Here is a 27,809-nt window from a genome sequence, read left to right on the forward strand (position 1 = left end):
CCAATAGTACCGTATTTTCCAGAGGTTTCTCATTGTCATTCTCATTGACATCCCACTGGGTTGTGAGTTTTTCCTTGCCCTTATGTGGGCTCTGAACCGAGGATGTCATTGTGGCTTGTGCAGCCCTTTGAGACACTTGTGATTTGGGGCTATATAAATAAACATTGATTGATTGATTGATTGATAAAAATATGTTATTGTGTTTGCTTTAGTTACTGTCTATAAAACATGGTCAGTTCCATAATCTATACTGGATTCGAAATCGGATCAGACGCCAACAATGTTGATAGAGAGAACCCTACAAAGAACCCTTCACACCTATGGACAATTTAGAGTCTCCTAATGTGCATGATTTAACAATAAGATGCTGCACGAGAGCATCTCTTCAAACATTCAACCTACTCAGTGGCCTAGTGGTTAGAGAGTTTGCCCTGAGATCGGTAGGTTATGAGTTCAAACCCCGGCCGAGTCATACCAAAGACTATAAAAACGGGACTCATTACCTCCCTGCTTGACACTCAGCATCAAGGGTTGGAATTGGGGGTTAAATCACCAAAAATAATTCCCGGGCGTTGCTACCGCTGCTGCTCACTGCTCTCCTCACCTCCCAGGAGGTGATCAAGAGAATAATTTCGCCACACCTCGTGTATGTGTGACAATCACTGGTACTTTAACTTTAACTAACATGTAGCGCTGGCTTCCTGTGCACTTAAGATGTGACTTTAAGGTTTTACTACTGACATATAAAATACTACACGGTCTAGCTCCATCCTATCTTGCTGATTGTATTGTACCATATGTCCCGGCAAGAAATCTGCGTTCAAAGAACTCCGGCTTATTAGTGATTCCCAGAGCCCAAAAAAAGTCTGCGGGCTATAGAGCGTTTTCTATTCGGGCTCCAGAACTCTGCAATGCCCTCCCGGTAACAGTTAGAGATGCTACCTCAGTAGAAGCATTTAAGTCCCATCTTAAAACTCATTTGTATACTCTAGCCTTTAAATAGACCCCTCTTTTAGACCAGTTGATCTGCCGTTTCTTTTCTTTTCTCCTCTGCCCCCCTCTTCCTTGTGGAAGGGGGGGGGGGGGGGGGGCACAGGTCCGTTGGCCATGGATGAAGTGCTGGCTGTCCAGAGTCGGGACCCAGGGTGGACCACTCGCCTGTGCATCGGTTGGGGAAATCTTTGCGCTGCTGACCCGTCTCCGCTCTGCTGGCCCCACTATGGACTGGACTCTCACTATTATGTTAGATCCACTATGGACTGGACTCTCACTATTATGTTAGATCCACTATAGACTGGACTCTCACTATTATGTTAGATCCACTATGGACTGGACTCTCACACTATTATGTTAGATCCACTATGGACTGGACTCTCACACTATTATGTTAGATCCACTATGGACTGGACTTTCGTACTATTATGTTAGATCCACTATGGACTGGACTCTCACAATATTATGTTAGACCCACTATGGACTGTACTCTCACTATTATGTTAGATCCACTATGGACTGGACTCTCACTATTATGTTAGATCCACTATGGACTGGACTCTCACTATTATGTTAGATCCACTATGGACTGGATTCTCACTATTATGTTAGATCCACTATGGACTGGACTCTCACTATTATGTTGGATCCGCTATGGACTGGACTCTCACTATTATGTTAGATCCGCTATGGACTGGACTCTCACACTATTATGTTAGATCCACTATGGACTGTACTCTCACTATTATGTTAGATCCACTATGGACTGGACTCTCACACTATTATGTTAGATCCACTATGGACTGTACTCTCACTATTATGTTAGATCCACTATGGACTGGACTCTCTCACTATTATGTTAGATCCACTATGGACTGGACTCTCACTATTATGTTAGATCCGCTATGGACTGGACTCTCACTATTATGTTAGATCCACTATGGACTGGACTCTCACACTATTATGTTAGATCCACTATGGACTGGACTTTCACAATATTATGCTAGACCCACTCGACGTCCATTGCATCCGGTCTCCCCTAGAGGGGAAAGGTCACCCACATCTGCGGTCCTCTCCAAGGTTTCTCATTGTCATTCTCTTTGACATCCCACTGGGTTGAGTTTTTCCTTGCCCTTATGTGGGCTCTGAACCGAGGATGTCGTTGGGGCTCGTGCAGCCCTTTGAGACTCTTGTGATTTAGGGCTATATAAATAAACATTGATTGATTGATGTGTGTAAAACAATATCATCGTCACCAAATGTAAGACAATGTGGGGACATCGAGGTTGTTTTATCTAAAAGTCAAGTGATGTGCTTAATGACCCCTCAAAGACCAGCAATGCCACTAGCACAGAAATAAGTTGGCACAAAAAAAAACCCCACACTGGCTTTCAAAAATATGCTAATATATTCTCAAGGGGCACTATGACCCCCTACCTGCTCCACCTGACATTTCAAGAACCTTTTGGATGCTGAGGGGCCAGCAGAAGGTCATCCATTGCCTATTGTTGGGGGACTAACGTGGCCGGAGCCAAGGTTGGGAATACTTATTTAAGTATTTGTTTTATTCATTTTTTTCCACAGAGAGACGGCGAGCTAAGAATTTTAATCAGGTGAAAGATGTGTGGGATGTGATTTGGGTCACTCTGTACTTTTTTTTTTTTTTTCATTTCTACAATCCCTTCAGTGCCGCCTCTCTTCTAGCAAAAGCAGAGATCTCCGATGACACGGTCCGTGAAGCCTAAGTGTGTCGCATGCCGTTAACGAAGAACATCTCAGTCAGCTGCACCATGTAATCATCAAGTAATTGTGGGACACCTCGTACATTTTTTTTTTTAAAAAGACGTAAAATTTACTTTTTTGAATGCACCTCGCCGCCGCTCTGTCCTCGGAGCGTAGGATACCTGCATAAGCTGCTGCAAACTTCACTGCACCACCGAGAGCGTCTACTGACGTGCTATTAAACCGGGGGGGGGGGGGGACAAAAAAGCTCGCCGTGATTCACCCTATAGGGCTTGCTTTTTCTCCGCTCATAAATCGCATCTTGAGTTCCTCCAGCTGCACCGTGCAGCTTCTTCATGTGCGGCTCTAGCTCGTATTGATGCGGTGCAGAAACCCCACCGTGGGTCAATATATCACGCCGCCTTGCAATTAACGGCGTCGCAATACCAGTGAACTTCATCATCTGTACAGGTCGGCCCGGGGGTGTAATATCACCAATAATGTGGTACTTGCATGCACATACTAACAAACCAGTACTGTTATGCAACTATTCATCCAATTTCACACACTTTTTTTTTTTTCAATTTATGCAACACCCGAGCGAGCGTTCCTTGATTATGTGAATGCATGACAGCGCCTGCAATGAAATCACTAAAGTTTGGCCTCACCAACGCGCTCCGACTGGGTGGTTTTGTTGGGATTTGTGTTCTTATCACATTATCCAGCCTTTTTTATTTTTATTTTTTTGAAACATTGACTGGTTTCCAACACCGGGGGTGTGATTAGTATTCCTGGCCATGTCCAATATTTTATCTGAGTCTTTAAATTAGTTTGCCCGTTGATGATTTGTTTGGTTTTATATTGTGTACTTATATTTATATGGTAATTATTATTCTGTGACTGTAAATTGTTTGCTTGTTTTCTTATTGATTCTTTTTTTTTTTTTCTGTATTGTGTAGTTATAATTATATGCTTTTATTTGTAATTGTATTGAATTGTGGACCCCAGGAAGACTAGTGGGTTGTTGAGGCAACCAGCTAATGGGGATCCTTAATAAAAATCAAAAAAATCAGATCAAATCAGTGAGCCAGCCACTCAAATTGGTCAAAATAACAAAAAAATAAATAAAAAGGGTCCCTATTTTAATGTGTGGGTTGTATTTCAAGCTATCATTGCATATACGTATTGTTGCATTTGAACAATTGTATTGTCATTATTGTTATTATTCATTATCAATAGTGCTATTTATATTGGTATTTGTAAAGTAATGATGTTCATTGTCATTTCGGTATTATTATTTATGTAATTGCTATCACTTTTACCATCATATTTGTACATATCCTATTTGTTGATGTTGTTCTATTGTTGTTGTTGTTATTGTTGTGTTTGCTGTTGTTGTTGATGCCGTCTCTCTGCCCCCCCCCCCCACACAATTTCCCCTCCTCTCTTTTCCTTTTTTTTTCTCCTCTCTTTCCATCCCCATCCTGCTCCGGCCCGGCTGCACCAAATCATAATATAAACCCATTTAATAAAGTCAAATACAAATAAGGCAACACGAGAAGTATCCCCGCACTTCTCTTTTGTAAAGTGAATTTGTACAGGCAATAAGATTTGCAGGACAAAAAATAAATAAAAAAAAATACAAAAATTAATGTATGGGTTTGGAAAAATTACAGATGAAGTCTGTGGTCAAAATGACATTTTTCATTATTATGTGATTTAAACATGCACAAGGTGGAAAATATGACAAATAACTTACCCATGTCTGCAGATCTGTTCAGTCCAACCAACAGGTTTTTTTGTTGTTTTTCTACAGGATCCTGGTAGCCATTTCCACGAACAGGTACCGTCCTAATCCACAAGCACCCGCAGTCTGAGCGCACCTGCCTTCCCCCTCACCCCCGCTTTCCTCTCCTCTAGTCCGGCTTGAAAGCGCACGTCGAGCCCGAGCACTTCCAGGAAGGATTTTTTTTATTCGATGATTTTTTTTTATTTTTTTTTTAGAACTCCCCGTCCTGGTGGTTTTTGCTGCAAAAACACCCAAGTTGGAGCCCCAGAGAACCCCGCGCTGCGGCAGGCGCAGTCCCCTCCGAGTGCGCCATGGCCAGTGTCTGAACCCCCCACCACCCTCCCCGTCAGGGAAGAACTTTACCTCGGTAGGATGCGATGTTCCCCCGGCAAGAAAGCAGCATTTAGATGCATCTCCCCCAGCAGCTCGCTGGCGTCTACACACCAAAAAAAAAAAAAGAAGAAAAAAAAAAGGGGGGATGCTCAGTCCAGCACCACGCGTGGCGCGCACCTCAGCAGCCAAAAAAAACGCGCCGCTTCTCCGGGAGTCACCGGCAAAAAACTGGGTAAAACACTCCAATATCCAAATATTCTCCTTTTTCTGGTCGCTTTCCCTCCCGAGTCCGCTGCAGGTTCGGCGTTAATTCGTGCGTCTGCATGCCCCAGCTACTTAATGTTAACCAGGCGGGATCCGAATGCCCTCTTCTGGCGGCGCTGCGACCCGCCGGCACGTCCGTGGGAAGCGGATTCAAATCCCTCACAGAACGCTCTTCAAAAAATGCCACACACACACTCACTCAAACACACACACACACACATGCGTGGAAGTCAAACGTATGCAAACAGATTAAAGACATGGTTTGGTGGGGGTTTTTCACCCCTCTAGTGGATTTTGCACTATATTGCCAAAAATATGTATCCACCCATCCAAATGATGAGAATCAGGAGTCCTAATTAGGGATGTCCGATAATGGCTTTTTGCCGATTTCCGGCATTCCGATATTGTCAAACTCTTTAATTACCAATACCGATAGCTGTCACGACTTGGTCCTTGACGTGGTTTACTCTCCCGTGGTGCAAACGAATTGGACCATACGCGGCGTGCAGGTGAGGACATGTTTAATCTTTTAACTCAAACAAAAGGCGCTCACAGAGGAGGTAACAAACTTGGCTATGACAAAACAAAAAGCGCGCACAAAGGCGGAAGTAGAAAACTAGACTATGAAACAAAAGACATGCACGTGGGCACAAAACTATGAACAATAAACAAAACGTACTTGGCATGAGATGAAACAAGAACTAACGTGACAAGGAACTGTGGACATGGCATGAATGTGTGATGTCGCCAGGACGAACAACGGAAACAGAAAAGCCTATATAGTGACATGATATGTGTGAGTCCAAACGTGGAACAGGTGAAACTAATGAGTAACCATGGAAACAAAACAAAACCAGGAAGTGAAACCAGGAACTAAGGAAGTGTCCAAAAAACAAAACAGCACATGGCCAAACAAAAACATGAACACAGACATGACAATAGCAATCGATACCGATATCAACCGATACCGACATATACAGTCGTGGGAATTAACACATTATTATGCCTAATTTGGACAACCAGCTATGGTGAAGATAAGGTCCTTTTTAAAAAAAATAAAATAAAATAAGATCAATCAATCAATCAATCAATGTTTATTTATATAGCCCTAAATCACAAGTGTCTCAAAGGGCTGTACAAGCCACAACGACATCCTCGGTACAGAGCCCACATACGGGCAAGGAAAACTCACCCCAGTGGGACGTCAATGTGAATGACTATGAGAGGACCGCATATGTGGGTAACCCCACCCCTCTATAAATAAATTTAAAAAAAATTCTTGAATAAAAAAGAAAATAAAACAATATAAAACAGTTACATAGAAACTAGTAATTAATGAAAATGAGTAAAATTAACTGTTAAAGGCCTACTGAAACCCACTACAAGCGACCACGCAGTTATATATATATTATATATATACATATATATATTTATATATCAATGATGAAATCTTAACATTGCAACACATGCCAATACGGCCGGGTTAACTTATAAAGTGACATTTTAAAATTCCCGCCACACTTCCGGTTGAAAAACTCCTTTGGATATGACTTATGCGCGTGACGTCACAAAATCCACATAAGTGGTTGGACCCCATCGGACCCGATACAAAAACCTCTTGTTTTCTTCGACAAAATTCCACAGTATTCTGGACATCTGTGTTGGTGAATCTTTTGCAATTTGTTTAATGAACAATGGAGGCTGCAAAGAAGAACGTTGTAGGTGGGATCGATCGGTGTATTAGCGGCTAAGTACAATACTTACAGCAACACAACAGGGACTACTTACTTAGCAGACGCCTAGCCGATGCTTGCCGCCAAACCCACGGATGAAGTCCTTCGTCGCGCCGTCGATCGCTGGAACGCAGGTGAGCACGGCTGTTGATGGGAAGATGAGGGCTGGCTGGCGTAGGTGGAGCGCTAATGTTTTTATCATAGTTCTGTGAGGTCCGGTTGCTAAGTTGCTAAATTAGCCTTAGCGTTGTTAGCAACAGCATTGTTAAGCCTTACCAGGCTGAGAATTTTTAACCGTGTAGTTACATGTCCATGGTTTAATAGTATTGTTGATCTTCTGTCTATCCTTCCAGTCAGGGGTTTATTTCTTTTGTTTCTATCTTCATTTGAGAACGATGCTATCACGTCAGCTCAGTAGCTAAAGTGTTTTGCCGATGTATTGTCGTGGAGATAAAAGTCACTGTGAATGTCCATTTCGCGTTCTCGACTCTCATTTTCAAGAGGATATAGTATCCGAGGTGGTTTGAAATACAAATCCGTGATCCACAATAGAAAAAGGAGAGAGTGTGGAATCCAATGAGCCAGCTTGTACCTAAGTTACGGTCAGAGCGAAAAAAGATACGTCCATCACTGCCTCTCTAGTCCTTCACTGTAACGTTCCTCATCTACGAATCTTTCGTCCTCGCTCAAATTAATGGGGTAATCGTCGCTTTGTCGCTCCGAATCTCTCTCGCTCCATTGTAAACAAAGGAAAATTGTGAGGAATATTACCTCCTGTGACGTCACGCTACTTCCGGTACAGGCAAGGCTTTTTTTATCAGCGAGCAAAAGTTGCGAACTTTATCGTCGATTTTCTCTACTAAATCCTTTCAGCAAAAATATGGCAATATCGCGAAATGATCAAGTATGACACATAGAATGGATCTGCTATCCCCGTTTGAATAAAAAAAATTCATTTCAGTAGGCCTTTAAAGGTTAGTACTATTAGTGGACCAGCAGCACGCACAATCATGTGTGCTTACGGACTGTATCCCTTGCAGACTGTATTGATATATATTGATATACGACGAGGACGGCGTGGCGAAGTCGGGAGAGTGGCCGTGCCAGCAATCTGAGGGTTACTGGTTCAATCCCCACCTTCTAACATCCTAGTCACATCCGTTGTGTCCTTCAGCAAGACACTTCACCCTTGCTCCTGATGGGCCTGGTTAGCGTCGTGCATGGCAGCTCCCGCCATCAGTGTGTGAATGGGTGAATGTGTGTGTGTGAATGGGTGAATGTGGAAATAGTGTCAAAGTGCTTTGAGTTCCTTAAAAAAAGGTAGAAAAGCGCTATACAAGTACAACCCATTTATAATGTAGGAACCAGAATATTAATAACAGAAAGAAACACCCCTTTTGTGTGAATGAGTGTGAATGAGTGGGGGAGGGAGGTTTTTTGGGTTGGTGCACTAATTGTAAGTGTATCTTGTGTTTTTTATGTTGATTTAATACAAAATAAAAGAAAAAAAAACGATACCGATAATAAAAAAAACGATACCGATCATTTCCGATATTACATTTTTGTCATGTCTGTGTTAATCATGTTTTTGTTTTGCTTATTTTTAGACTCTTTTTTTAGTTCCTGGTTTCACTTCCTTGTTTTGATTGGTTTCCATGGTCACCCAGTAGTTTTCACCTGTCATGTCACGCACCTGTTTCACGTTTTGAGTCACGCACCTGTTGTTAATCATGTCTGTGTTATTTAAGTCCATTGTTTTTCTGTTGTTCGTCCTGGCGACCTCGCACTTTTTGATCCCTCCACTTCATGTCATGTCACAGTTCTTTGCCAAGCAAGTTTTGTTCATTTATGCCACAGTTAGTGTTTTTGTTTTATTGTTCATAGTTTCTGCCTTTGTGCAAGTTTTGTGTTTATACCCAAGTTTTGTATTTCCGCCTTTGTGCGCGCCTTTTGTTTCCATAGTCAAGTTTTTACCTCCGCTGTGAGCGCTTTTTGTTTATTCCTTTTTTTTTATTGTTAAAATTAAACATGTATTTAAATTCACGTCTTGCACGCGCCAATTTTCCGTTGCCTTCTGGTAGAACAAACCACGCCATAGACCCAGTCATGACAATTTTAGAGCATTTATCGGCCGATATTATCGGACATGTCTAGTCCTAATCACTTGGCCTGGCCACAGGTGTGTAAAATCAAGCACTTAGACATGGAGACTGTTTCTACAAACATTTGTGAAAGAATGGGAAGTGATTCCCAGCGTGGAACTGTCATAGGATGCCCACCTGTGCAACAAATCCAATCCTAAATATTCCAAAGTCAACCGTCGGCTTGATTATAAGACAATGGAAGAGTTTTGGGAACAACAGCAACTCAGCCACCAAGTGGTAGGCCACGTAAACTGACAGAGAGAGGGGTCAGCAGATGCCGAAGCTCGTAGTGCAGTGGTTCTTAACCTGGGTTCGATCGAACCCTAGGGGTTCGGTGAGTCGGCCTCAGGGGTTCGACGGAGGTCAAGACACACCCGACTCATCGTGTAAATACAAACTTCTACTTCGGATACGGCAACAGCTGACTGGTTTGCAGGTGTGTAGTTTGTTGTGAGTTTAGACACTGTGTTGGTTTTGTTGTTTGAACAAGGTGATGTTCATGCACGGTTCATTTCGTGCACCAGTAATAAAAACATGGTAACACTTTAGTATGAGGAACATATTCACAATTAATTAGTTGCTTATTAACATGCAAATTAGTAACATATTGGCTCTTAACTAGTCATTATTAAGTACTTATTAATGCCTTATTCGGCATGGCCTTATTATAACCCTAACCCTCTAACCCTAACCCTAACCAAATAACTCTAAATTAAGTCTTTGTTACTTAGAATATGTTCCCCACACTAAAGTGTTACCAAAAACATATAACTTTGTCTTGAATTTGGAAAAATAAAAACATTTTATTTTTCACTAAAGAATGGTTCGGTGAATGCGCATATGAAACTGGTGGGGTTCGGTACCTCCAACAAGATTAAGAACCACTGACTCAGTCATAGAGACTGTTTCTACAAACATTCGTGAAAGAATGGGCCGCTCTCAGTGATTTCCAGCGTGGAACTGTCATAGGATGCTCACCTGTGCAACAAATCCAATCCTAAATATTCCAAAGTCAACTGTCGGCTTGATTATAAGAAAATTGAAGAGTTTGGGGAACAACAGCAACTCAGCCACCAAGTGGTAGGCCACGTAAACTGACAGAGAGAGGGGTCAGCGGATGCCGAAGCGCGTAGCGCAAAGAGGTCGCCGACTTTCTGCACAGTCGGTTGCTACAGAGCTCCAAACTACATGTGACCTTCCAATTAGCCCACGTACAGTACGCAGAGAGCTTCCATGCAATGGGTTCCCAAGGCCGAGTAGCTGCGTCTCAGGCAGGCCTGGGCAATTATTTTGACTCGGGGGGCCAAATTTAGACAGAAAAATGTATCTGGGGGCCGGTATATCTATTTTTAGGAACACTGATACAAAACCTCACAATAAAGTCTGATTGAATGCTAAAAATGTTATGACAGACCGCCTTAAAAACGGAATGGAATTATATTTTTTCTATGAACGATAAAACCCTGAATATTGAGAACATTTAAACATCACACATCCTCTCAATTGACATATTTTACAATCAGACCAAATGCAACAAACACAGCTAAATAAACACACTCCGCAACCTTGTGGACAGCCTTCCCAGAAGACTTGAAGCTGTAATAGCTGCAAAAGGTGGACCGACATCATATTGAACCCTATGGGTTAGGAATGGGATGGCACTTTAAGTTCATATATGAGTCAAGGCAGGTGGTCAAATACTTTCGGCAATATAGTGTATCTTACCTAGTTTTTGCATTTTTACGTCTTAATTAAGGTTATTTCCAGATGACCAAAATTTCCCCCCACAAGTTCTAATTGGGTACGTTTTTTCTCCTGGAAATTATTTTCGCAGTCATTTCCCAAAATATATATTAGTTTTTGAGTAATTTGTACAACTTTTTCACTTCCGGTACGACACCAATATTGCAGGATTTTCGACCATTCTTCCAAAAGTGAGATCACACACTGATGTTGGTCGAGAAAACCTGGCTAGATAGAACATCCCAAAGGTGTTCTATCGGGTTCAGGTCAGGACTCTGTGCAGGCTAGTCAAGTTCATCCACACCAGACTCTGTCATCCACGTCTTTATGCAGTGTTTTTCAACCGTTTTTGAGCCAAGGCACATTTTTTTCATTGAAAAAATGCGGAGCAGAAAACATTTAAAAAATGAAACTCAGCAGCCGATATTGACAGTAAAAAGTTGTTCTCGCAAGTGTTGGATATGAATTCAAACCATAACTAAGCATACATCACTATAGCTCTTGTCTCAAAGTACTGTCACGGTCTGTCACATCACGCCGCGACTTATTTAGAGTTTTTTTGTGTTTTCCTGTGTGTAGTGTTTTAGTTCTTGTCTTTTGGTGGCTTTTCCTGTTTTGTTGGTATTTTTTTGTAGCAGTTTCGTTTCTTCCTTGAGCGCTATTCCCCACACCTGCTTTGTTTTAGCAACCAAGACTATTTAAGTTGTTGCTGTCCTTCTTTGTGGGGACATTGTTGATTGTCATGTCATGTTTGGATGTACTTTGTGGACGCCATCTGCTCCACACGAATGCAAGTCAAACGTATGCAAACATATTAAAGACATGGTTTCTGGGGTTTTTCACCTCTCTAGTGGATTTTGTAGCCTTTGATAATATCTTACCTAGTTTTGTTTTTTTACGTCTTAATTAAAGGCCTACTGAAACCCACTACTACCGACCACGCAGTCTGATAGTTTATATATCAATGATGAAATCTTAACATTGCAACACATGCCAATACGGCCGGGTTAACTTATAAAGTGCAATTTTAAATTTCCCGGCAAACTTCCGACTGAAAACGTTTCGATATGATGACGTTTGCGCGTGACGTCAACGTTTGTAGCGGAAGTATTCGGAGCTCATTGAATCCAATACAAAAAGCTCTGTTTTCATCTCAAAATTCCACAGTATTCTGGACATCTGTGTTGGTGAATCTTTTGCAATTTGTTTAATGAACAATGGAGACTGCAAAGAAGAAAGTTGTAGGTGGGATCGGTGTATTAGCGGCGGACTACAGCAACACAACCAGGAGGACTTTGAGGATAGCAGACACGCTAGCCGAACGACCTCACCTTGACTTCCTCCGTCTCCGGGCGCCGACCGCATCGGTGATCGGGTGAAGTCCTTCGTCGTGCCGTCGATCGCTGGAACGCAAGTGAGCACGGGTCGTGATGAGCAGATAAGAGCTGGCGTAGGTGCAGAGCTAATGTTTTTAGCATAGCTCTGTCGAGGTTCCGTAGCTAAGTTAGCTTCAATGGCGTCGTTAGCAACAGCATTGCTAAGCTTCGCCAAGCTGGAAAGCATTAACCGTGTAGTTACAGGTCCAGAGTTTGGTAGTATTGTTGATCTTCTGTCAATCCTTCCAGTCAGGGGCGTATTTGTTTTGTTTCTATATGCAGTTAAGCCCGATGCTATCACGTTAGCTCAGTAGCTAAAGTGCTTCACCGATGTATTGTCGTGGAGATAAAAGTCACTGTAAATGTCCATTTCGCGTTCTCGACTCTCATTTTCAAGAGGATATAGTATCCGAGGTGGTTTAAAATAACAATCCGTGATCCACAATAGAAAAAGGAGAGAGTGTGGAATCCAATGAACCCGTGTACCTAAGGTACGGTCAGAGCGAAAAAAGATATGTCCTGCACTGCACGCTAGTCCTTCACTTTCACGTTCCTCATCCACGAATCTTTCATCCACGCTCAAATTAATGGGGTAATCCTCGCTTTCTCGTTACCGAATCTCTCTCGCTGCATTGAAAACAATGGGAAAATGTGAGCAGCCCTTCCTCCGGTGACGTCACGCTACTTCCGGTAGGGGCAAGGCTTTTTTTTAATCAGAGACCAAAAGTTGCGAACTTTATCGTCGTTGTTCTCTACTAAATCCTTTCAGCAAAAATATGGCAATATCGCGAAATGATCAAGTATTACACATAGAATGGATCTGCTATCCTCGTTTAAATAAAAAAAATTCATTTCAGTAGGCCTTTAAGGTTATTTCCAGATGACCAAAATTTCCTCCAACTAATTTTAACTACCGTAGGTACTTTTTTCATGTCAAAGTTATGTTTTTCTAAACAAACATTAATGTTTGTGTTATTAATGTGGTAATTTCAGCTGAAACCTTTCTTGCAGACTGCACATAATACTTTGATTGTTCCATGTTGTTGGGTTTTTTTGTTCTCAAATTGCCTATTGAAAGGGAAAATATGCTGTTTAGCTTCCCTCCATACTGACTTGTTTACTTCTGCAACATGTCACTACCGCACCAACTACCTATTTGTGCATTCATGATGGGAACACTACTCGGAAAACTGAGCAAAATGCATCGCTGGAGAGGTTTCAGGGATTTTGAGTCATTGTGCACTGCAGAAATACGCTTTGTGTTTTAATTAGTTGTGTTTGTTTTTATCGTAGATTCTGCTGACTTTTTGTCTTTTTTTACTGCCGTTTATGTGGTCTAAGTGATAATAATGAAAATGGCCCGGGATTTCTACATTATAATGTGGGGTTTTTTTTACAATATGAAGTCATTTGTATATCTTTACAAAAGGTCAAAATTGATGGCGCGCCAAATGAGGGCAAGAATCACTGAAATAAGTGGAAACTGACAAAAAATAAGATTAAAGGGAAATAGACCAAAATTAAACAATGGAATTCAGACATTGTGGTCCAAGAGAACATTTTATTTGATTTTACCCAGTTGTTGTTAATGCTTTACTGTAAAGGCGGTTACTAAAACACATGTTTAGGTTAAAACATTTTACCAAGCATGTTACCGTATTTTTCGGACTAAAAGGCGCAGTTAAAATCCTTCCATTTTCTCAAAAATCGACAGTGCGCCTTGTAACCGCCTAATGTACGGAATAATTTTGGTTGTGCTTACAAACCTCAAAGCTACTTTATTTGGTACATGGTGAAATGATAAGTGTGACCAGTAGATGGCAGTCACACATAAGAGGTACGTGTAAACTGCAATATGATGGCAGTCACACATAAGAGATACGTGTAGACTGCGATATGATGGCAGTCACACATAAGAGATACATGTAGACTGCAATATGATGGCAGTCCCACATACGAGATACGTGTAGACTGCAATATGATGAAAGTCCCACATAAGAGATACATGTAGACTGCAATGTGATGGCAGTCACACATAAGAGATACGTGAAGACTGCAATATGATGGCAGTCACACATAAGAGATACGTGTAGACTGCGATATGATGGCAGTCACACATAAGAGATACATGTAGACTCCATTATGATGGCAGTCACACATAAGCGATACGTGTAGACTGCAATATGATGGCAGTCCCACATAAGAGATACGTGTAGACTGCAATATGATGGCAGTCACACATAAGAGATATATGTAAACTGCAATATGATGGCAGTCACACATAAGAGATGCGTGTAGACTGCAATATGATGGCAGTCCCACATAAGAGATACGTGTAGACTGCAATATGATGGCAGTCACACATAAGAGATACATGTAAGCTGCAATATGATGGCAGTCCCACATAAGAGATACGTGTAGACTGCAATATGATGGCAGTCACACATAAGAGATATATGTAAACTGCAATATGATGGCAGTCACACATAAGAGATGCGTGTAGACTGCAATATGATGGCAGTCCCACATAAAAGATACGTGTAGACTGCAATATGATGGCAGTCACACATAAGAGATACATGTAGACTGCAATATGATGGCAGTCACACATAAGAGATGCGTGTAGACTGCAATATGATGGCAGTCACACATAAGAGATGTGTGTAGACTGCAATATGATGGCAGTCACACATAAGAGATACATGTAGACTGCAATATGTTGGCAGTCACACGTAAGAGATACGTTTGGACTGCAATATGATGGCAGTCACACATAAGAGATACGTGTAGACTGCAATATGATGGCAGTCCCACATAAGAGATATGTGTAGACTGCAATATGATGGCAGTCACACATAAGAGATACATGTAGACTGCAATATGATGGCAGTCATACATAAGAGATACATGTAGACTGCAATATGATGGCAGTCACACATAAGAGATATGTGTAGACTGCAATATGTTGGCAGTCACACGTAAGAGATACGTTTGGACTGCAATATGATGGCAGTCACACATAAGAGATACGTGTAGACTGCAATATGATGGCAGTCCCACATAAGAGATACGTGTAGACTGCAATATGATGGTAGTCACACATAAGAGATACGTTTAGACTGCAATATGATGGCAGTCATACATAAGAGATACATGTAGACTGCAATATGATGGCAGTCACACATAAGAGATATGTGCAGACTGCAAAATGATGGCAGTCCCACATAAGAGATACGTGTAGACTGCAATATGATGGCAGTCCCACATAAGACATACGTGTAGGCTGCAATATGATGGCAGTCCCACATAAGAGATACGTGTAGACTGCAATATGATGGCAGTCCCACATAAGAGATACGTGTAGACTGCAATATGATGGCAGTCACACATAAGAGATACGTGTAGACTGCAATATGATTGCAGTCCCATATAAGAGATACGTGTAGACTGCAATATGATGGCAGTCACACATAAGAGATACGTGTAGACTGCAATATGATGGCAGTCACACATAAGAGATACGTGTAGACTGCAATATGATGGCAGTCCCACATAAGATATACATGTAGACTGCAATATGATGGCAGTCACACATAAGAGACACATGTAGGCTGCAATATGATGGCAGTCCCACATAAGAGATACGTGTAGACTGCAATATGATGGCAGTCACACATAAGAGATACGTGTAGACTGAAATACGGTAAATTATGGGAAAAAGCATGAATGTGTAACAGTAAGGTTTCTTGACTCAATCAAGAATGTCTAAATTTCGACACAGTGAAGTTAATTATATTTAAATATCACTCTTTCTATCTAGAGACCCAAGAACCCAGCGGCGGAGACTAGGCCGGCGGAAGCTGGACTTGAATCTGGAACACTCAAGTTGCTGGCACGGCCTCTCTACCATCTGAGCCACACCGCCCCAAGGTATTAGTGACTCTTACATGCACATGTGTCCTCTGCTGTTGCCATTTCTAATACAAAGTAGGAATAGTTTTTATCTGTCAGTAAACTCGATAGGGAAGAGCTAAAAACTACAACATGGATCAGTGTTTTTCAACCTTTTTTGAGCCGAAGCACATTTTTTGCGTTGAAAAAATGCGGAGGCACACCAACGGCAGAAATCATTAAAAAACTAAACTCAGTTGACAGTAAAAAGTCGTTGTCGCTATTGTTGGATATGACTTTAAACCATAACCAAGCATGCATCACTATAGCTCTTGTCTCAAAGTAGGTGTACTCTCACCACCTGTCACATCACACCCTGACTTATTTGGACTTTTTTGCTGTTTTCCTGTGTGTAGTGTTTTAGTTCTTGTCTTGTGCTCCTTTTTTGGTGGCTTTTTCTCTTTTTTTGGTATTTTCCTGTAGCAGTTTCATGTCTTCCTTTGTGCGATTTTTCCCGCATCTACTTTGTATTAGTAATCTGGAATATTTCTGTTGTTTTTATCCTTCTTTGTGGGGACATTGTTAATTGTCATGTCATGTTCGGATGTACATTGTGGACGCCGTCTTTGCTCCACAGTAAGTCTTTGCTGTCGTCCAGCATTCTGTTTTTGTCGACTTTATAGCCAGTTCAGTTTTAGTTCTGCATAGCCTTCCCTAAGCTTCAATGCCTTTTCTTAGGGGCACGTTCATCTTTTGTTTATTTTTGGTTTAAGCATTTTTACCTGCACACTGCCTTCCGCTGTTTTCAACATCTACAAAGCAATTAGCTACCTGCTGCCACCTACTGATATGGAAGAGTATTACACGGTTACTCTGACACTCAACAACAACACATCATTTGCAGACTATAATTACTGGTTTGCAAACAATATTTTTAACCCCAATAGGTGAATTTACATAATCTCCCACGGTACACCAGACTGTATCTCACGGCACACCAGTGTGCTGCAGCACAGTGGTTGAAAAACACTGACATGGATGACCAGGAAGTAAATAAGACCGACCACAAAAATGGCGCATCCTAAAAGCGACTTGAAGTCGGTCTGTTCAACATAATATATCATGTATATATATATATATATATATATATATATATATATATATATATATATATATATATATATATATATATATATATATATATATATATATATATATATATATATATATATATATATGGTCGGCCCTAAGCTCTGGAACACTCTGTCCCTCCATGTTCAAACTGCTCCCACAGTGGAGTGTTTTAAGTCTCGTCTTAAGACCCACTTTTATTCTTTGGCTTTTAACCCTACGTGAGTTGTGTTGTCCTCTGTGTTTTTTAAACATTTTGATTTCTATTTACTGTTTTAATTGGTTTTACCCTTTAAAATCGTTTTTAATCATATTTATTTTTATATTGGTTTTACATTAATTTTTTTGTTTTTATTCAGTCATTGGTGGAGCTAAAGATAATATTTGAATATTGTTTTTAATATTGTTGTGCAGCACTTTGGAAACATTTTTGTTGTTTAAATGGGCTATATAAATAAAGTGGATTGGATTGGATAGACCACAAGGAAGTGTTTTAAATGTAGAAAAAATATCATAATATGACCCCTTTCAAGGGGAACTGCACTTTTTATATAAAAGACATGACTGTGGATGGATTTGTAATTTTTTTTGCATTCTAAATATTAAATAAACATAAATAAAAGTCCTCTTACAGCGGAGCAAATTGGTGGTCCTCTATTCTGCCCATAAACGCCAATAAATAACCTTTTAAAAAGCGCCAAAAATACTCAATTTACATTTCGTGACTTGAATATTAACTAAGTATTAGTGATATTGTTATTATAAGTGCTAACGCAGACGGACTATTAATAGTGGCGCCGTGATCACTTCCGTGTAGTCAATTGGAAGTCAATTGTAGATAATAAATCATGCCTCTCACCTGGAAAGTAAATGGCTGAGTATGTACTCCGACATGTAGGCAAACTTTGACAGCCATTTAGTATCCGGAAATGGCGAGAACGACACGAATCAGGCTTAGACTGATTTTTTTTCACCCCCCTGCGTTTACGTGTTTCTCACCTTTTTTGTTAGGGGCACCGGAAGTTGGCAGACCCGTCAGCATACTTGCCAACCCTCCCGAATTTTCCGGGAGACTCCCGAATTTCAGTGCTTCTCCCGAAAATCTCCCGGGACAATTATTCTCCCGAATTTCTCCCGATTTCCAGCCGGACTTAAGGCACGTCCCCTCCAGGTCCGTGCGGACCTGAGTGAGGACAGCCTGTCGTCACGTCCGCTTTTCCTTCATATAAACAGCGTGCCGTCCCAATCAGGTTATAACATCTGCGGCTTTTGGAGAGTGCACAACTGCGCACACAACAAGAAGAAGATGAAGCAGAAGAACGAAGAAGAGGCAATCATGGCGACGATGAGTGACAGAGAATAGAACGAGGATGGACAATTCAGCCCTAAACTCACTCCTTTCCTGCAAATTAAATTTCACAGATGCTGCCTATACCTATGCTCCTTCAAAGGCTGTGCTACTGGCTGCAAAGCATTGCACTTTCAAATACAACAATGAGTAGAGGAGTGTTATGTGTGTGTTTATGTGTAAATTAATGAACACTAAAATTCAAGTATTTATTTTATTCATATATATATATATATATATATATATATATATATATATATATATATATATATATATATATATATATATATATATATATATATATATATATAGCTAGTATTAACTAAAAGTCAAGTATTTCTTTTATTTAAATATATATATACAGTATATGTATATATATATATAAGAAATACTTGCATTTCAGTGAATTCTAGCTATAAATATACTCCTCCCCCCTTAACCCCGGCCCCCCACCTCCCCCCAAATCTCACAAATTCGGAAGTCTCAAGGTTGGCAAGTATGCCCGCCAGCGATCCTGTTCTGTCTCCCTGTAATGTTTGTCTGCTCTTGATTGGGATTGTGCTGAAAATCTTAATTTCCCCTCAGGGATTATTGAAGTATTTCTGATTCTGATTCTAAAAAGACGCTTCTTCGCGAGAATTATGAGACATTTTACATCTAAATGGGAATATATGAACCCCCTAGCAGTCGGCATCCTAATGACAGCTGACCTTGTACAGTAAGTGATGTTTTATTATGTTTGTTGGCTCTCATAAAATCTGCAGGGAGTAGTAATTGGTGATGCGTTTTTGAAAGTAATGTTTGCTTAAAATTATCAAAATACGTAAATATCAAATGTTTTTATAAATGTGCCTGTTACTACATTACATATATACTTACATCATGTATATAACATCTTAATGGAGGTGTTTGGATGTTTCTGTAAGGGCTTTATAGGCAGAATTGAGCGGCTCCATTGTAAGCTGACTTTTGATCGCATTTATTTATGTGGAAGTCGCTTCCTAGCAGCTCCACTGTAGACACGCACAAGAGCCAAGCGTGCAGGTTTAACAAAGTTTTAATGTTTGCCACAAGATTCTCAAAAATGTCTTTCAGCATGTCGTGACGTTTGCCGTCACTCCCGATCCTCACTCCTCCTCTGCTCCCGGCCGCTTACTGTTAAAGACAACAGATGATTAGATCAACACGAACCACCTGTGAAATCTAATCACCTGCCAGCTGTGTCTCGCCGTCAGCACACGCCCCGCCCCTGCCCGCTGGTGCTCGTCTTCAGTACCATGGACAGCGGCGGTGACTTTTCCTCCTACAAGCAGCGCTGACTACACTTTCCCTCCACAATTTACTATTTAGAATGCATTAAAAAAATAATGACATCCATCATCATGTCTCTTTTAATGATTGTGAACGATAGGCAAAACATTTTTTTTTAAAGTGCAGTTCCCCTTTAAGTGAATTAAGACATGTTATAGATTGTTTTAAGTCCACATTCTGGACAACTTTATATTGAATTTGTTAGCTATTATTTAGTAAAAAAAAAACATTTGTTGTGAAAATGACAGAGAATAAATGACGTAATCAAAGCTAAAGGTGAACCAATGAAAGACAATAACGTGTAAACCTTTTGGCCAGGCAGTGTATTTCCATTATTATATAAATTATAACCACTGTCTTACATGCCACAAAGTTAGGATTACTTAATTAATTGCCAGTTCCTGATCCATTCATCGAGATGAAATCAAACTTGAGAAAGCTTTTGCTGGCTATGTTGCCATGACAACCTCAAGGTCTCACTTTTTCAGAAGCTTTTATCCATACGTATGATGTTTCTATTGGTAACAGGGTGCCTAGTTTGCCTTGCGAAACTTTCTACCTTAAAAAAAAACCCAAAAAAACCTCTGTTGACTGAAGGAGTGTGGTGTGTCAAAAGTAAGAATGGAACACAATAAAAGGTTCAAATAAAATATAAAACCCCCCAATTTATGCATTAGATGATTCATTGTAGGCCTCATGCTGCAAACGGGTGAAAAATACACAAGAAAAATTGTGTATGCTTTTCAGCCATTGCACTTAAAATCCTTTCAATGTTGGTTGTGCTTACCAACCTTAAAGCTATTTTATTTGGTACATGGTGAAATGATAAGTGTGACCAGTAGATGGCAGTCAAAAATAAGAGATATGTGTAGACTTCAATATGATGGTAGTAGGGTTGTCCCGATACCAATATTTTGGTACCGGTACCAAAATGTATTTCGATACTTTTCGGTACTTTTCTAAATAAAGGGGACCACAAAATTTTTTATTATTGGCTTTATTTTTTTTTTTAAATCTTAGGGTACATTAAATATATGATTCTTATTGCAATTTTGTGATTAAATAAAATAGTGAACATACAAGACAACTTGTCTTTTATTATTAAGTAAGCAAACAAACACCTAACTTAGCTGCTGATGTATACAGTAACATATTGTGTCATTTATCATTCTATTATTTTGTCAACATTATTAAGGACAAGTGGTAGACAATTATTTATCATTTTCTACTTGTTCATTTACTGTTAATATTTGCTTACTTTCTCTTTTTAACATGTTCTATCTACACTTCTGTTAAAATGTAATAATCACTTATTCTTCTGTTGTTTGGATGCTTTACATTAGTTTTGGATGATACCAAAAATGTAGGTATCAATCCGATACCAAGTAGTTACAGGATCATACGTTAGTCATATTCAAAGTCCTCATGTGTCCAGGGACATATTTCCTGAGTTTATTTATTCATAAAATATTTTGTGATGCTAAAAATACCGATGTAATCATAGCAGTATCGACTAGATACGCTCCTGTACTTGGTATCATTACAGTGGATATCAGCTGTAGATCCACCCATGGCGTTTGTTTACAGTGTGACGCCGGTGAGCTACGGTGTGTAGTGCAGCATGTTTAGCTATTCCTCGTCCTGCAGGGATGATACTTGTAAGAAACTTACTTTATTTGTCGCCATGGAGACGAGGATTAGTGATTTAGAAGTAGCTAAAACACTGCCGACTGCAGCTGCTAGTTAACTAGCCATGTTTTGAAGCACTTTTTCCTTTGGGCGTGTCAGTGTTATAACTTCACCTTTGTATTTAGTTTTTAGGCCAAAAATGCGTCCGTTCTCCCTTTTCTGTCTACACACTGTGTCTGCTTGTAAGTACTCCGTGTGTGCGCGCTGCCGAACATGCTCCTCTGCTCGTAAAACCCGGCGGTCATGCCCGTTAAAAAAAGGGACAGGGGGGCAATGTCAGACCTGACTCAAAGTCTCTGTACTCCTATAGTAGTTTGATGGTTTTGAGGTCACGTTATCCCCCAAAACATGGCCTCCATCAAACTGTCATCACAATTGTTCAAAATGTCTTGTGAAAATGAGGAATTAGTATTCAATATGAAGATAGAAAACTCTCCGTCTAAGCCTCTTTAATACGTCCCAATGTCAGCTACTTACAAGAAGGCCTCGTTCTTCAGGGGGGAGTGAAGAAAGGACGGTAAAAGATACCGTTATCATTTTACAAGAAAAGGCTGTTTCCTGTGGTCTGGCACTGGCTGCGTTGCCATAACTTCACAGGATATTAATTGTTTCAGCGCTGTCAGCAGATTGGCCTCTGCTTGTTGAACCGCATCCAGAAGTACAGTCATCAGCCAGATTGCATGAGCACATTCGGAGACTGAGCGACACTGCAAGATGTTCAGTTTTACAAGAGCGGTGTGACGGACGGAGATGGTGCCGGATGGTGTCCGGCTCTGGTTTACGGGGGGGGGGGGGCGCTCCGAGCACCAGACACCCACCGCCGAGTTGATTAGTGGGCGGTACGTGCCGCACTGGAAGAACATGCGTATTTATCTGGGTGGGATGTGAAGGAAGGTGATGGGATGATTGAATGTGCAGCAAACACTGAGTTTATATGAGTTTGCTTTACTGTTTTTTCCAGACCAAAGGGCGCACCGGATTATAAGGCGCACTGCCGATGAGCGGGTCTAGTCAGGTCTATTTTCATACAAAAAGCGCACCGGACTATAGGGCGCATTAAAGGCCTACTGAAACCCACTACTATCGACCACGCAGTCTGATAGTTTATATATCAACGATGAAATCTTAACATTGCAACACATGCCAATACGGCCGGGTTAGATTACTAAAGTGCAATTTTAAATTTCCCGCGAAATATCCTGCTGAGAACGTCTCGGTATGATGACGTTTGCGATTGTAGAGGACATTTTGGGACAGCATTGTGGCCAGCTATTAAGTCGTCTGTTTTCATCGCAAAATTCCACAGTATTCTGGACATCTGTGTTGGTGAATCTTTTGCATTTTGTTTAATGAACAATGGAGACAGCAAAGAAGAAAGCTGTAGGTGGGAAGCGGTGTATTAGCGGCCAGGCTGCAGCAACACAAACACGTAGCCGGTGATTCATTGTTTACATTCCCGAACAGTCAAGCTTTACCATTGGCCTGTGGAGAACTGGGACAACATAGACTCTTACCCAGGAGGACTTTGAGTTGGATACGCGCTACCGTGAGTACGCAGCTGCGGCTTCCAAACATTTGATCACTTGCCCGTACGTGCGTGCCGCTATGTGCATGTCATGTACGTTACTTTGGGGAAATATATGTGCTGTATGAACTTTGCGGAGGTGAACGGTACTTTGGGCTGTGGGATTGAGTGTGTTGTGCGGGTGTTTGATTTGTATTGGCGGGTTGTATGGACGGGAGGGGGGAGGTGTTTGTTATGCGGGATTAATTTGTGGCATATTAAATATAAGCCTGGTTGTGTTGTGGCTAATAGAGTATATATATGTCTTGTGTTTATTTACTGTTTTAGTCATTCCCAGCTGAATATCAGGTCCCACCCGTCTCTCACAGCATCTTCCCTATCTGAATCGCTTCCACTGCCCTCTAATCCTTCACTCTCACTTTCCTCATCCACAAATCTTTCATCCTCGCTCAAATTAATGGGGTAATCGTCACTTTCTCGGTCCGAATCGCTCTCGGTGCTGGTGGCCATGATTGTAAACAATGTGCAGATGTGAGGAGCTCCACAACCTGTGACGTCACGCTACTTCCGGTACAGGCAAGGCTTTTTTATCAGCGACCAAAAGTTGCAAACTTTATCGTCGATGTTCTCTACTAAATCCTTTCAGCAAAAATATGGCAATATCGCGAAATGATCAAGTATGACACATAGAATGGACCTGCTATCCCCGTTTAAATAAGAAAATCTCATTTCAGTAGGCCTTTAAAGGGGTCATATTATTTATTTATTTTTTCTAAAATGGTCTACATAACATGTAATGCTGGTTCTTTGGTCCAAATGTTGCATAGATTATGTTTTACAGATCATCTTCAAGCCGCTTTCTGACAGTCGCTTCAGGATGCGCCGTTTTGTGGGCGGTCCTATTTACGCCGTGTGTAATGTTCTATATTTTCAATGGAACATATTAAAATGTTGGTGTTGTTGTCACGGCCAGGACGCATTCCAATGCGCCCTCATCTTTGCGCTCTGCTTGCCGCGCCTTGGGCAATCAGCGTACCTGGACCTGATGAGAGGGAGCTGTATAAAGGACCAGTGGACCCGAGGATCCATGCGGGAACTTAATTTACCCTTGGTGTACCGTAAGCTGAAGACTTATGCTCTCTTTCTCTCTGCGTTTTCCCTCCGTGTCTGACGTTCTTGTTTGTTCTCCCGTAGTTCCTTCCCGAGTCTTACCAGTTGTTTCCCCCGTGGTTTTGGACTGCCTTCCTCGATCCTCGACCCTCGCTCTGGACACGGACTCTGACGCCGCTCTCTGCCCCACGGACCTCACACGGATCACGGACCCCTTTTGCCTAGTCCCCTTTGGATCTGTCTGCTTCCTCATCCAACATCACGGTAACACACAACAGTTAATTACACACATAGTTTAACACCACACACACACTCTTGGATTTTGGTCACACACTCCATTCCTGATTTTAAGTATAGTTAGTATTGTTTATTATTATTATATAAATATTGAGGATATATGTAATAAATCATTGAACATTACTGCCCCCTGGTGTCTGAGCCGTCAACTCCTATTTAGCAAACATAACAGTTGTTGACTTGAGTCATATTGCAGTCTACACGTATCTCTTATGTGCGACTGCCATCTACTGGTCACACTTATCATTTCACCATGTACCAAATAAAATAGCTTCGAGATCGGTAAGCACAACCAGAACTGTGCCGTACATTTAGGCGCACCAGGTTATAAGCCGCACTGTCCGAAAAATACGGTACATCAGTGTAGGAATATGGGAGCTGGTGGGGTATTGGAGGGGGCTTTCTGACTGGCTGAAATATTGTGTAAATTATATTTTATTTAAATTTCAAAACATGTTCTTGTCGAGTCCTCAATTACAGAATGATTAGCAGGCTGAATATTACATGTTATTAATTAATAGATACGTTTAAAACATTGTCATGCAACAATATAAAGCCACCCCCTCTTAAAAGTACACTTATTAATTATGAAATAGTATACCTATCTGCGATTAATTTTGAGTTAACTATGACCAAAATGTGATTAATTGCGATTGAATATTTTAATGGTTTGACAGCCCTAATTTATACATGAAAAAATGCATGTGGCGGGCATCGTAACCCAGCTCTTGGAAAAAGCAGTCCTTAGGTGACATTCTAGGAAGACACTTTCAGACTCTTTAGTGTGAGTGACAGCTCGGTTATGTCCCGTCTGTGTTTCCTTTAGACTGGGACTTGTTCAATATTGTGTTCTTTTCCTTTTTCATTTCCTCTCATCTTTAAGCCTGGCAGTATAATCTTAACCTGCCTTGAGGCTATTTTCATTTTCAGGCAATTTCCTGACACTGAGCTTTTCAAGTTCACCCAATGAATGTGAATCATTGTGCAAAATAAAAAAGGACCACGTGTGCAGTAAAGACAAAACTTTTCCCCGGATCATCTTTTTCCCCCAATTAAAACATACATTTGCTTTAGAGAATATTCATATGTCAATATTTTCGAGATTGTATTCAATAACATCTAAACATCACCACCAACAATCCTTGGCTTTTTGTGGCCCTTAACAAGATTTTGTTTGTGACCCCATGTTGGTCTTTAATATTACCGTATTTCCCGGACCATAAGGCGCACTTAAGATTATTTACTTTTCTCGAAACTTGACAGTGAGCCTTATAACCCGGTGCGCCAAATGTACGAAATAATTCTGGTTTTGCTTACCGACCTCAAAGCTGTTTTATTTGGTACATGGTGAAATTATAAGTTTGACCAGTAGATGACAGTCACACATAAGAGATACATGTCGACTGCAATATGACTCAAGTAAACAACGCCAACATTTTATATGTTCCATTGAAAATCTAGAACATTACACAGGGCGCTCAAAAATCTATTAAAATGTTTTAGTATGACTTTGGTAAGCTATGAAGCCGCACCGCTTGATAGATTGTACTGTGCTTCAACATAGGAGTATTATTATGGTGTGTGTATAAGGTAAGACATATTATCTGGCGGTTTGTTTCGCAATATTATGCAAAAGCAACTTTTCTTACCTTCTGGTACCTGCTGATCTGTATTTGGGATCTGCATAAGTCCTGAAAAATTGCGTGCGTCCGCCTTTGTAGTCCGTTCCGACGCCGAAGTTGATAAGCTTCTTCTTGTTCTCTATCTTCTTGTTATGGGACATTCATCCTCCGCTGTTGCCATTTCTAATATAAAGTAGTGCAAAGTTCTTACTTACATCTGCCATGAAAGCGCTAAAACATACCGGTGTAGTGAGTTTACATAATTCACCCAATGAACTTTAGTTATTAGAGAGTTCCGGTCGGACGGTTTTTCACGGGACACATTTACGGCATTTTGACCAAAGAACCACCAGTACATGTCATGTAGACCACAAGGAAGTGTTTTTAATTTAGAAAAAAATAAAAATAATATGACCCCTTTAATGCGCCCTATAATCTTTTGTATGGAAAATAGACCTGACTAGACCCGCTCATCGGCAGTGCGTCTTATAATCTGGTGCACCCTATGGTACGGAAAATACCATCGTGTGCCATACCTACTATAGGGTAGAGTTTTTCATAAGTTTGCAGCTTGTAAAGGTGAATATGTGGCTGTTAATTCATGTCTCGAGGACTTTCTTAACATACAATAAAATATTTGGAAAGTCATAAACAGCTTTTTTTATGATGTAGATAAAAAAATATACATTTATACTAAAAAAGACAGCTACAATTCAGTTAAATCTGTTACGACGGGCTCGCATGTTAATGCGCGGATCGTTTCCCCAAGATGCAGACGGAACTCCGGAGGCAGTGTGCAGGTAGGACAATGATTTATTTCTATAAATAAACAAGTGTGCTGATAGCACGGGAAGCTATGGAAAAGCTAACGGGAAAGTTTAGCATAGAAACAGGAATTAAAAGGTATACAAACGTAAACATTCCAGACCGAGTGTGGCGAAAGGCAGGAATAAATAGCTCTCTGATTAATGCCCGGGAGCAGGCGAGCGTCCCGAACCCTAATCAGAGGCAGGTGAAAATAATCAGCACCCACGGCAACCAAGAGACACAAACACAGGGGTGCTGAAGCCGAACTAAGGGAATCTTACACTTACAAAACATAATCCAATATGTTCAATAGTCATGTGTTTGTATTGCAGATCACTTCCAAAGTGTATTTGAAAAGGTAAAAAAATAAGTTGATAGGTCAAAAGGGAAAGAAATGTGCGATATCTCCCATCAGAAAAAAGTAAACAAAACAATGACAAGAACATACGTTTTTTGGACATTAAATCTTAAAGGAAAAAATTCAGCTACAAAACAAACTTAAATTGTACGGTCGTAAATCTGTCATGATGATGTCGTTCAAAGCAATTAGCAATCATTTCAATGGGATTATGAATATTATAAAACTATTTTTAAAGGACATGTTGACAACACTGCTGAATAAAAATGTATCCATGAAGTAATTTAGTCTATCAAAGTACGACGACCACGGTGATGATTAGCTACTGAAGTGACCGGTCGTCATAATATTGATTGATTGATTGAAACTTTTATGAGTAGATTGTACAGTACAGTACATATTCCGTACAATTGACCACTAAATGGTAACACCCGAATACGTTTTTCAACTTGTTTAAGTCGGGGTCCACGTTAATCAATTCATGGTATATCGTTGTGGCCCTAAAGAACCGCATAGAGTCTTTAGGCCTGCATTCTTTAATTTTTTTCAGTATGTGGCCCTCAGTGGAAACTGTTTGGACACTCCTGGCTTAAGTAAATTATGAATATTTCATAATTAAGTCC

The 27,809-nt window shown here is 40.6% G+C and overlaps 1 protein-coding gene and 1 long non-coding RNA gene across 3 annotated transcripts in view; one reads left to right on the plus strand and one right to left on the minus strand.

The window, feature by feature from the left end:
* Window positions 1–5,294, minus strand: part of LOC133638751 (leucine-rich repeat transmembrane neuronal protein 4) — a 280,634-nt gene extending 275,340 nt beyond the window's left edge. For both annotated transcript variants that reach the window (XM_062031676.1, XM_062031677.1), the window contains exon 1: window positions 4,475–5,294. In XM_062031676.1, coding sequence (XP_061887660.1) covers window positions 4,475–4,478 — 4 coding nt within the window. In that variant the 5' untranslated portion in view covers window positions 4,479–5,294. The remainder of the gene's footprint in view (window positions 1–4,474) is intronic.
* Window positions 5,295–5,531: 237 nt separating this feature from the next.
* On the plus strand, window positions 5,532–24,440 carry LOC133639066 (uncharacterized). The gene is made up of 4 exons (XR_009823726.1): window positions 5,532–5,610; window positions 15,918–16,027; window positions 23,966–24,110; window positions 24,187–24,440. It is a non-coding gene; the product is annotated as an uncharacterized LOC133639066 (long non-coding RNA).
* Window positions 24,441–27,809: the final 3,369 nt, after the last annotated feature.

Source organism: Entelurus aequoreus, linkage group LG21 (assembly GCF_033978785.1).
Source record: "Entelurus aequoreus isolate RoL-2023_Sb linkage group LG21, RoL_Eaeq_v1.1, whole genome shotgun sequence".
Classification (NCBI taxonomy): Eukaryota; Metazoa; Chordata; class Actinopteri; order Syngnathiformes; family Syngnathidae; genus Entelurus; species Entelurus aequoreus.